This window comes from Ranitomeya imitator, chromosome 2, assembly GCF_032444005.1.
Source record: "Ranitomeya imitator isolate aRanImi1 chromosome 2, aRanImi1.pri, whole genome shotgun sequence".
NCBI classification, from domain to species: Eukaryota; Metazoa; Chordata; class Amphibia; order Anura; family Dendrobatidae; genus Ranitomeya; species Ranitomeya imitator.
Window position 1 is genome coordinate 824,251,631 of NC_091283.1, and position 12,344 is coordinate 824,263,974.

The 12,344-nt window shown below is 40.9% G+C and overlaps 1 protein-coding gene across 7 annotated transcripts in view; it reads left to right on the forward strand.

Moving 5' to 3' along the window:
• Positions 1-12,344, forward strand: part of HPS1 (HPS1 biogenesis of lysosomal organelles complex 3 subunit 1) — a 159,729-nt gene that overhangs the window by 110,267 nt on the left and 37,118 nt on the right. For all 7 annotated transcript variants that reach the window (XR_011318547.1, XM_069754003.1, XM_069754004.1 and 4 more), the window contains 8 exons: positions 1,603-1,711; positions 4,521-4,681; positions 5,491-5,593; positions 6,199-6,268; positions 7,722-7,783; positions 7,875-8,042; positions 8,882-9,061; positions 10,064-10,131. Coding sequence is in view for 6 of the 7 variants with exons in the window: in XM_069754003.1 (XP_069610104.1) it covers positions 1,603-1,711; positions 4,521-4,681; positions 5,491-5,593; positions 6,199-6,268; positions 7,722-7,783; positions 7,875-8,042; positions 8,882-9,061; positions 10,064-10,131 (921 nt within the window). In the remaining variant the exon portion in view is untranslated. The remainder of the gene's footprint in view (positions 1-1,602; positions 1,712-4,520; positions 4,682-5,490; positions 5,594-6,198; positions 6,269-7,721; positions 7,784-7,874; positions 8,043-8,881; positions 9,062-10,063; positions 10,132-12,344) is intronic.

The window sequence follows — 12,344 nt, forward strand, 5'->3', positions numbered from 1 at the left end:
AGAGATATATAGATAGATAGATAGATAGATAGATAGAGATATATATAGATATAGAGATAGATAGATATATATATATATATATATATATATAGATATATATATAGAGATATATAGAGATATATATAGAGAGATATATATATATATAGAGATATATATATAGAGATATTAGATAGATATTATAGAATTATGTACAATTATTTATACCAAATATATATGTAAGAGATAAAATATATAAAATGTTTTCATGGCTGGCACTAAGCCGAGGATCAGAGGTGATGGCTGCAGACGGGGACCTGTGATGATAGAAGTATATTAAGAAGTTCTATAACTTACTATTTTCCGCACCTTTATGTAACGTTTGGTTGGATTGCTCTGTCGTCTCTGCTCAGCTTTATTTTGTGAATTTCGTCCTTTAACTTCCTCTCTTCTTTTGTTTCTTTTTCTGCTTTACCTTCTAATAAAGTTTTTCTTGGTAAGTTTCTACTTGAAAACGAGCCGTAAAATAATAAGTGTAACTAAAAACTTTTTTGATCCCCTTAAACACCCTGTAAAGACCCCCATTGATTGCTGAAACAATGGGATAGAATCTTCTAGCTCCTGCCTGAGCGTGCGCGCAGCGGTGTCCAGGCCCAATATGAAACGAAAATATTTTTGTTTTCTGGCAGATGAAAGTCTGTCCTAATCTTGTCTGACTCAAACAGGTAAAAGTGAAAGGGATTTTGCATAACTGGAAAAATACAGTTGCTTTCTCACAAAACAGCGCCACACCTGTCCACTGGTTATTTCTGGTATTGCAGAATACCATATAGGCTTTGTACATATTTGCACATTTTTTTTTTCTATTGTTAATTTGCTTTATTTTTAAATGCAGAATGAAGGCTCTTTTCTAAATGCCCTTCATTAAATGTTTTCTACCATTTTGTTGCTGCAGTGTGTAGTCTTTTCGTCTCGCTTTTACAAAAATGTTACAAATCCATCAGATCTCCTTATTCTGACATCTCTATTTCCTCTCCTTCCCTTTTTTTGTTAGAAAAAGCAACAGGAGGGGTATTTACACAGATCTTGAGTGGAGAGAAGAGAAAGGATCTACTGTCTCAGGGAGGGCAGAGGAAGTATTTACAGTCTCAGAGAGGGCAGAGAAAACACCCTGTAAATAAAGAGGTTGATGTATGCAGAAGATAAGTGCAGAATAAAAGCTATGCTAATGTATAAAATTCGGGAAAGATGGATTAGGCTGCAAACTGCACAAGTGGCTCTGAAAATGAAGAAATGAAGATTGCAGACTAAAAACGTAGTCCATTTTTTTTAACGTAAAGCAAACAATAACACATAGCAAAATGATTATTTTTAAAGTTAATGGTGTCAATAGCTTTTAGTGTTTTGGGAAGAAATCAGATAGCTCCTGCAGAACATCTAATCATTTGTGTTTTATTAGAGTAATGTGCTATGTACCTGCATTATCAGAAGAAAAAAAAACAGGACAGGATTTCAGCCTCTGAATGTTTCCATTCACTGACAGCAAGTCGAATAGCGAGCCCTGTCCTGCTTAATATGGAGGATTGTTTTAACCTGACGTGATCTGTATGCGTTGTCTTCCTGCAGACTGCGTCCTCCAGATTCAGATCAGCGAAACCTCGTGTGGAAAACGTTTCAGAGCTTGCTCCTAACCTATGGCCGCTTGCGACATGAAGACCAAAGCTTCGCAGTAGAGGTAAATTCCCTTAAACATGGTATATGGGGGTTCTTAAATTCTGCAGAACCCCCAATTCTTTTTGGAAGTTGATTTGAAAGCTGATCACACAGACCTGCAGTTTAAAGCATGGTGGACTAAAAGCAGCTAAAGCCTCTGACCACATTAGACTTTTATTACAAATGTATTTTTAGGCAGAATACCTCTAGTATGCTTGAAGCATTTGCATTTTTATAAACGTGTTATAGATATTTTGGCTGTGATGAGTGCATAGTACAGAGGAGTCATATATACTGACCATGAGCGAACTTGGTGCAGAACACTGAAGGCCGTTGTTAGCAGGAATAGAGGTATTTTGTTGTTCAGATTGCTTAATATCAGCAGAAAACTGCAAGGAATATGTGAACTGCTGGTAATTAGTGCAAATCCTTCAAGGAAACATTTGGGTCACGCTGTGCACATATAATGAATTCTCCGGTACCAAAGGAAACACGAACATAGAACCAAAGGGGTAGAACGAGGTTGGAAAACATGGCTGCTGTCTTCCAAAAAAGGCACCACACTTGTCCACAGGGTGTTTTTCCTTAGAAGTTAAAGTGAACCTGTCATTCCCAAAATCGAAGATGAGCTAAGCCCACCATCATTAGGGGCTTATCTACAGCATTCTGTAATGCATTATGTAATGCTGTAGATAAGCCCCCGATGTATCCTGAAAGATGAGAAAAAGAGGTTAGATTATACTCACCTGGGCGGTCCAGTCTGATGGTTGTCGCGGTCCGGTCCGGGGCCTCCCATCTTCTTACAAAAACGTCCTCTTCTTGTCTTCACACTGCGGCTCCGGCTCCTGTTGAGGGCAGAGCAAAGTACTGCAGTGCGCAGGTGCCGGGCTTCTCGGACCATTCCCAGTTCCTGCGCACTGCAGTACTTTGCTCTGCCCTCAACAGGGCAGACAAAGTACGCCGGAGCCGCAGCGTGAATACAAGAAGAGGACGTCATCCTATGAAGATGGGAGGCCACGCACCGCGACACCCATCGGATCGGACCGCCCACCCAGGTGAGTATAATCTAACCTCTCTTTGGCTGGTTTCACACTTGCGTTTTAAAATGCATGCGTTTTATAAAAAAAAGCATGGTGAAAAAACGCATGTAAACGCGTGCAAACGCCGCGTTTTTTTGACGCATGCGTTTTTGCATGTGAAAAAAACGCGGCGTTTACATGCGTTTTTTCATGCGTTTGCGGTTTTTAAACGCATGCAGATAAATGTGTGACAGCTGCCAATCATCAAAATAAAGTAAAAAACCCACTATAAACAGAAAGAGGTAGGGGTAGGATCCCTAACCCTAAAGGGATCCTAACCCTAACCCTAAAGGGACCCTAACCCTACCCTTAATGGGATTAGGGTTAGGGGTAGGATCCCTTTATCAATTTTATGGTGTGGGGTGGTTTATCAGTGTGTTTTTGTTTGTTTTTTAAAAACGCATGCGTTTTTAACGCATGCAGACGCATGTGGTTAAAAACGCATGCGTTTACATAGACAGCAATGCATTTTTTTGCGGCAAAAAAAACGCCGCTAAAAATACTACATGTTGCATTTCTGCAACAATGCATGCAGAAAAACAATGCATGCGTTGCAAAAACGCGTCAAAACGCATACAAAAAAAATGCATGCGTTTTTAATGTTAAATATAGGGGGAAAAAACGCAAAAAAAAAAAAATGCAAATGTAAAACCAGCCTTTCTCATCTTTCAGGTTACATCGGGGGCTTATCTACAGCATTACAGAATACTGTAGATAAGCCCCTGATGCCGGTGGGCTTAGCTCATCTTCGATTTTGGGGGTGATAGGTTCCCTTTATTAGTTGCTTAGCTGTAATACCACATACAACCTGTGCATAGAGGTGGCACTGCTCTTAGAAAAAAAAACAGCCATGTTTTCTAATCCTGTACATCCCATGGAAATTGCATTTCTCCAGAGTCAGAACTTAAATGCAATGTGTGATAATACAATGGTCTTTTCCCTTTCTTTTTCCTTCCTTCCCTCCCTTTTTTGTCCTTCCCTCCCTTTTTCGTCCTTCCCTCCCTTTCTTTCATCCTTCCCTCCCTTTCTTTCATCCTTCCCTCTTTCTTTCCTTCCCTTTCTTCCTTCCTTCCCTTTTTCTTCCTTCCCTTTCTTCTTTTCTTTTTCTTCCTTCCTTTTCTTTCTTTCTTTCTTTCTTTCTTTCTTTCTTTCTTTCTTTCTTTCTTTCTTTCTTTCTTTCTTTCTTCCTTATTTTCTTTCTTTCTTTTTTCTTCCTCCCTTCCTTCCTTCCTTCCCTTTCTTTCTTTTTTTCCTTCCCTTTCTTTCTTTCTTTCTTTCTTTCTTTCTTTCTTTCTTTCTTCCTTCCTTCCTTCCTTCCTTCCTTCCTTCCTTCCTTCCTTCCTTCCTTCCTTCCTTCCTTTCTTCCTCCCTTCCTTCCTTCCTTCCCTTTCTTTCTTTTTTTCCTTCCCTTTCTTTCTTTCTTTCTTTCTTTCTTTCTTTCTTTCTTCCTTCCTTCCTTCCTTCCTTCCTTCCTTCCTTCCTTTCTTCCTCCCTTCCTTCCTTCCTTCCCTTTCTTTCTTTTTTTCCTTCCCTTTCTTTCTTTCTTTCTTTCTTTCTTTCTTTCTTCCTTCCTTCCTTCCTTCCTTCCTTCCTTCCTTCCTTCCTTCCTTCCTTCCTTCCTTCCTTCCTTCCCTTTCTTTCCTTTTTTTCTTCTTTCTTCCTTCCTTCCTTTCCTTCCTTCCCGACACTCAAATTTTGTTACAAAGGTCTCTTTACTGACTACCTCATCGTTTCCTCTCTTACACCTCACAGGCTGTGGAGCGGCTGATACACCCCAAGCTTTGTGAACAATGTATCGAGTTCCTGGAGAAGCAGATTGTGCAGTACATTAATGGGAGCAATGAGCGAGGTGGCGAGGAGGTCCTGCATGCCTTCATCCTGGTCAACACTAAACTTCTGGCACTTTTCTCTAGGTGTGGATTCTGGCCATTTTTTTGCCTTGACTATGGCATCTGATTTCCCTTTAACAGAAAGTTCTGCATAGTGTCAAAGGGGTTTAAATGGATACTGGTACTTCTGTCATTCTATCACCACCCTAGCTTGTGTGATTGGTGGGTAGAGCTGGATCCATGTTTCACGGTGCCATTTATTGGCAAACACCATCTCGCCCCTGCTATTCCGTCATACAATGTGCAAATGCCTATACCAATGCAGAATGTTTCCCATCGTACAGGGCCATGTGCTTAGATAACTTTGCCATGTTTTACCCAATTTTCCATTTTGATGGCAGCATTGGTGAAATGCCACAAATGTCTGCAAGGATTTAGGACTGCACACGCTCGACCGCCGCTCTATTCAACCCCTGTAGGGTTGCCTAGTTGTACTCTCTCCTTTTCCAATGGCGTTTATAATTCTTTTGTGATAGTTCAATCTCTTAATGGGAGCGAAAGCGTGTGAATAATAAAATCTAACTTTTATTAATAGATTGTGAAAGTTCTCTCTCTGCTCAACCAGTTTAATAGCTCCTCAGTGTCCCTCCTCCCTGCTGAGATCTCACACTGCTCGGTACAGCAGACACTGAATACACTTGGACTCATGAGCTTTCTCACGCTTTGACTGAGTTCACAAAATTCTCATTTTAATATTGGGATTATACAGCCATTCTGACTTTTATAGCAAGTACAACAGCCTCATTAGGTCTCAGAGATCCATGTAATTGTCTGCAGTTTATATGCTGAAATCTAGTTACAAATACACTTTAACTTTTTTTTTCTTCCAATAGTCGTAATGCCAGCTCTCTGAGACCTGCAGATCTCCTTTCCTTAATTCTCATAGTCCAGGACCTGTACCCAGGAATTAATCTCCTGCAGGAGCCGAGTGTCTTGGTAAGGCTGTGATGTATATTCCTTTTACAAGCGTCCATCATGTTCTCAATAACACAGGGTATTTGTGGTTGTCAGTAACCTGTCCCCATATTACAGCCGTCTAACACCAGCAAGATAATTATTATAAATCGCCCCCTCACACCTCTCTTGACCATTTAAAGGGGACCGATGACTAGATATTTCAATTTGAACAGAGTTCCTCTTCCAGTTGATGTTGCTTCACTGATTCTAGAACCGTTTTTCTTTTTCTTCTGCGTCCCTCCATTCCAAAGTTATGACCCCGCTAATAATGGTGTCAATTTAACCTTTAACTAATTGGGCGTGTACTACAAAACTTCTCTGTGGGCGTTTGCTATTTCTCTTCTGACACTGGCCAATCACAACATGGCCACGCCCACAGACATTCTATGGTACACGCCCGTTTAGTTGGACAGCAGATTTTGCACCATTATTACCAGGGGGCATAACTTTGGAACAAAGGGGCAGAAAAGAAAAAGAAAAACTGTTCCGGAATCAGTGGAGCAGCGACAATTGGTATCTAAATGATAAAAATCCAGTGGATGGTTCCCTTTAACATTATATTATAACCCTTTATATTATGCCAGGGCACAGAAGACAATGCCGCGTCAGAAGAATATTACACTCCTGACCCATCCCCCACCACAAGCAGTTTAGGTGAGAGACCTACATCGACACAGACCATAACTTTCCGAACACATTTGTAAGGTAATTCGTGACTAAATACAAGAGCGGTCCATTTACTCTTCTTGGTGAATATTGCATGACGGAGCAGAAGCAGTTTGTGCTTCAGAGCTGCTTTCACTACAGCAATTTGGCACAGGAACTTCCATCCAATCTGGAACTTCATCCTCTGGTCATTCCCCTGGTTAGAAATAGACACTTCTCTTGTCTCTTCTCTTTTTTTTTATTTTATTTTTATGGATAGACATGCCTATTCAGAAGATCAATTAAACTAAGTGCAACTGCCTCTCAGTTTCCTCCTTTGCAACTATGTATTTTTTATTGGCTGGATAAATCTAAAATAAAAAATCAGCTGTGCAGAAAGTTACAAGTAAAAACGTGCTAACTTTTTATTTTTTGACTACAACCCTTATGCAGATCTATGTATCTTCATGGTAACAATCAACAAAAAAAATTCTATATAGCGTAATCCTGCAAACTCACAGTCTCATACTTTTCTTCCATTTGTTCCCTAATTTGCAGTTAATATATATGTTCTAGGTCGGGCAGAAAAATAAGTGGTAACTGAAGGATCAGACTACAGAGTTTTGTTTGCAGTCTGTTACCATGGAGACAGATTGTATAAGACCTGTAGGATCAAAACGGGAGAGAATTCTTAATGCCTATTGTTGTTTTTTTGTTTTGTTTAAGTTTAGTTTTTATCACTTTCTCCCCATTTAAAAATAAGGGTATGTACCAGTAAAAACTATAGCTCACCATGCTTAAGCAACGTGCCCTATCCCAGCTGTATCTATGGAAAAATTAAAAAGGCCACACTAATTAATGTATTTTTTTTTAAACTTAAACTTCAGAATTGTTTTATTATACGTCTTAAAATAATAAACTGTATAAGTTTGGGATCATTGTAATCGTACTGATATGGAGAATCTTGTTACCAGATGATCTTTACCGCACATCAAACAGTTGGAGAACAAAGCCTAAAAAACAATGGTGGAATTGCAAGGTTTTTAATTTTTTTATTTATTTTTGTTTTTTTCACCCTTTCACCGAACTTTTTTTTGTTTTTGTTTTTTTTTTTTACCGTTTTCAGTACATTATATAACTTGTCCATGCTTATACAACTACATGAAAATATGTTACAGGTGTCATTAGTGTTTCGGATCAGTATGTTGTTGGTGATGCATAGAAAAATTATAGATATATATATATATATATATATATATATATATATATATATATATATATATATATATATATATATATATATATATATATATATATATAAAGCTATGGTTCTTGTATGAAGGGGAGGTAAGGAATGGAAGCACAAACTAAATACTGGCCATAGTGGGAAGGGGTTAAACTGTGTGTTTTCAGCCATCTGATCCCAATCTGTGTCTATATGCCTAACCTCACTATTGCACAGGTGGTGGCAGCTGGAGAGATGACGACTCGTCCGTGTCCAGCCTTGGCGACATCGAAATCCAGGTAAACGTTCCGTGCTGTTCCACCTATAGAGGAATGGTCGCATCACTATACATCTGAGAATCTTGGTCTATCCACAATTTCTCTCCTATAGATAGCTGAGGACAGCTTGAAGACTCTGGTCGGCCCAGTGCCAGAATCCACCAATACCAGGCGGGTATTTCTAGATGCCAATTTGAGGGAGGGCTATTGCCCCATGATGCCCCATTCTATGTACTGCCTGCCTCTGTGGCATGGGATGTCGCTTATCCTTTTAACAAAGGTGATAAACAATGAATCTGAAGCCATTTTTTTGTACGTGGCATGGAGTGATTGAAAGGGCAAAAAAGTTAGTAATCTGTAGCCGAAGCATGTGATTGGCTAAAAGAGAGCTTGTCAGCATGAATTTGTACTGTACAGTAAAGGCATGGCGGTAATGATGACATAATACTGATTAGATTGACACCTCTGGTGAAGAAATCCACTTTGTGGTTCTTGTTTAATTACCATTTGAAGTTTTCTGCTAATTAGATTTTTGGTGCACAGGGGCCGGACAGTGCACTGGGTCTTCTCCTCCCTGTTTGTGATTCTCCAGCCCCTCCAATGCCTCTGGTTTGTGAATGACCGGTCACTACTGAGAACTCAGACAGAGGAGGCCAGGCATTCACAGAGCAGAGGCAGTGGAGGGGCTGGAGAATCACAGACAGGATGGAGAAGACCCAGTGCACTGTCCGGCCCCTGTGCACCGAAAACTTCAAATGATGATTAAAGAAGAACCACAAAGCTGATTTCTTCATCAAAGGTATCAATATAATCAGTATCACATCATCATTACCGCCATGTCTTTACCCTGGCTTATAACACTCCTATATCAGCCTGAATGAAGAGCTGCTCTAATAGACTCACTCCACTCACATATAACTATGTGAATATCCATCATGTAATGCACCATTAGTGGTCCTGCTGTAGACATGGCTTCCTTACCTGCTTGCTTATAGTTTCCAGGTAAGAGCTATATTCGTCCATGGGGCTAAATCATTGATGGCCTCATACACAAGCTGAATAAAGAAATGAAAGCTTTGCCCCTTAATGTTATTCATGGCCATTTTTGTACATTTCCAGTTTTCTGGCCGCCACATCGCTCTCTCCCTGTACCAGCTGCTGGACGGGTTCAGTATGATGGAGAAGAAGCTCCTGGAGGGACAACAGATTCATCAAGTTTTGCGGTCAAATCCCGTCATGTCTGAGCTGAAACAAAGAACAGACCGGTTTGTTAAAAGCCTCGGCGGTCGGGAGGTTCAGGTGAGAAGTGCCGCACTTCATGCACTGTGCAGCTGTAACGTTTGCGCAATATACCACATGTTGGTTTCCTCTGGACTAATAGTGTTACAGTGTGAAACTGTACAGATACAGAGTTAAAGGGGATGTTTCAAGGTAATAATTTTTAATGCTGAAGTTTCCAATGATCAACTGATCCCCAAATGTTAAGATTTAGAAACTCCCAGCAATGAAAGATGATTAGCGGTAGCTCCGACTGTCCATACATTTCCCAGCCACTGCACAGAGTGTGAGGAGCAGCACATAGAGAAGGTCTAACTGGTAGGTCCTAAGTCTTCTGTGCACATTTATATCTTGTTTAGATCGTGCCTGGAGGGTTGGATCACAGCATGATGAATCTGTCTCTCTAGTTCGGCTGATGACCCTTCACATTTTAAGGACCCTCTGCAAAGGATTAAGCATTGACTTGCAGGGTGGCTACGTGTAGGTGACGCTCATTCTGGAGGAGAAGCTATTTTGCTATTTTTTACAATTTTGCTAGAAAGAATGGGTCTGGGGCTTACAGAACTTACTGGGACTTGCACATACTTGTCGACAGTCCCAGATTTGCCAGAACGGTTCCAATTTTTCAGCAGCAGTTATGGGATATTCATTATGTCCTTGAGGACGGGTGATCCCATTTTGTATTGGGGTCAGGGCTGAAATGGGATATTGGTATCCACACTGTTGGTAACTGCAGGATCTTGGTCGGTCCTGCACTTAGGGGGATGTGAACCGTACATTTAATACTTTGCATTGTAAAGGGTAACATCTGCCCTTATCTGCATTGACATACTGCAATCTGACAGCCGCAGATCTCCTCAGTTTAGGCCGCAGCATTTCCTGAAATCTCATGCATCATTCTGACATTGTAAAATGCTTGGATTTTCCGCAAGAGAATAAAGAGTGAAAAATCTGCTTTAGTTTTGCACCGTGGGAACAAAGCGTAGTTTCTGTTCTGAATCTGTGACCTCTTCTTTTCCTCAGTTACATAACATTTGGATGGAATTCAAAAGCAAAGTTTTCTCCAGGAATGAGACCGCGAGTCAGGCAGAGTAAGTGACAGTGGTGTGAGTGTGTGCGTAAGTGAATGCACCCCAAGAAATAACTGGTGCTCTTTGGCAGAATAAATCCGACCCAGTGATCCACTGATCGCCACTGGTCTGTCCTCCAAAATCTTCAGCTCCTGTCGGCAGGGAAAGCTGCAGCAGCTGCTGGGTGGGACGGCCGTCCATTTAATGCATAGACTGGCAATGTTGGCAGGCGAACTGGTCGAGGATTCAGTAATATCCAATTCATCCTCTCACACGGTGTTAAAATATATATATATATATATATATATATATATATATATATATATTATCTATCCGGTCTTTATAGTGTACCCCTCATCACGCTCCCCCTCCTTAGCTTACTGTTCCCTCTGGGCTGTGCCCTTACACTGTCGCCCCATGCAAAACCACTATGTCTCTATTCTGTCTCCTCACACGTTTCCCCTTTCTCTTATTAATGGCTTCTCTGACATCCCCCCCCCCCCTCCTTACCTTACTGTCTCCTTATATCCCCCCTCTTCACATACTGCCTCCTCACACAATCCCCCCCCCCCCCCCCCGACACCCCATACTGTGTCCGCACACATGACCTCGCTGTGTTACTTGGAACCTTATGTTATTTGAATGCACTTTTGCTTTTTACTTAGTTACAGCAGGGTTTATGTTCATTTTGCTTCTTGTAGGTTTTGTGCGCTTTATGGCCAATGTGAACATGCGTTTGTGTGCTGCATGTATACCAACTTAAACCAAGATCAATTTTTGTGTTTTTGTTTTTTTTTTTTGGCCCTTGAAATAGCCTTTGATGCTAGCCACTAGTCGCAGACTTACCGTGAGTCAGGATAGTCAAGAGGTCTGAGGGTCAGTACCATGAGGGCTCATAATAGACAAAAGGAAAAGACAAAAGCTTAATCTGGTAACAGTATGAGGTCAGAGTATCATGAAGGTGGCGGATCAAGGCAAAGGGGTAAGTCAAAAAGATGGTTAAAGGTAACATAGTAACATAGTTAGTAAAGCCGAAAAAAGACATTTGTCCATCCAGTTCAGCCTATATTCCATCATAATAAATCCCCAGATCTACGTCCTTCTACAGAACCTAATAATTGTATGATACAATATTGTTCTGCTCCAGGAAGACATCCAGGCCTCTCTTGAACCCCTCGACTGAGTTCGCCATCACCACCTCCTCAGGCAAGCAATTCCAGATTCTCACCGCCCTAACAGTAAAGAATCCTCTTCTATGTTGGTGGAAAAACCTTCTCTCCTCCAGACGCAAAGAATGCCCCCTTGTGCCCGTCACCTTCCTTGGTATAAACAGATCCTCAGCGAGATATTTGTATTGTCCCCTTATATACTTATACATGGTTATTAGATCGCCCCTCAGTCGTCTTTTTTCTAGACTAAATAATCCTAATTTCGCTAATCTATCTGGGTATTGTAGTTCTCCCATCCCCTTTATTAATTTTGTTGCCCTCCTTTGTACTCTCTCTAGTTCCATTATATCCTTCCTGAGCACCGGTGCCCAAAACTGGACACAGTACTCCAAGGTCGTCAATGGAGATCAGAATACAACTCCGAGGACAGTGCAAAGAGACACAACACTTGAGCATAGCTACAATTGGCAATGAGTGCTAAATAGCCCTGTAATCACCCCCAGAATGGATGACACCTGGAGGAGATCCGGTTGATCCAGCCAGATAGGTTGGCTGAGCTGCCATTCACAATCCTGACAGCTCAGCAGGCCTTAGAGCCCATAGCGCGGCCGAGTGTTGGCCTGATGCTGATTTCTTCTGTCATTATAATTTCTTAATATCTATAGTCCCAGTTTGTACTTCGTTTTCACAATTCCAAACTCTCTTCGTGCAGCCACCACTAGGGGGAGCTCACTGCCTTCTGTTTATACATTGATCTAATAGTAAATTTGTATGCAGTAATCAGCTCAGCTCCCTCTAGTGGTGACTGCAGGTAGACAGAATTTTCTATATAACTTTCTGACTATACAGAGGATTTTGTTCTCGGCCACGATAAAAAAAAAATAGTTGGAGATTCACTTTAAAGTTAAATATTATATTCCACATTCCTTAAGCAGCTGCTGTGTTTCTGATTTATCCAGCTAACGCTTTTCTTCATTCTTTCTGCATTAAACTGAGGCTTTTCATTTTACAGCAGTCTGTGCTTTCACATTTTATGGAGCAGCTGCCATAAAAGATTGTTTTTTT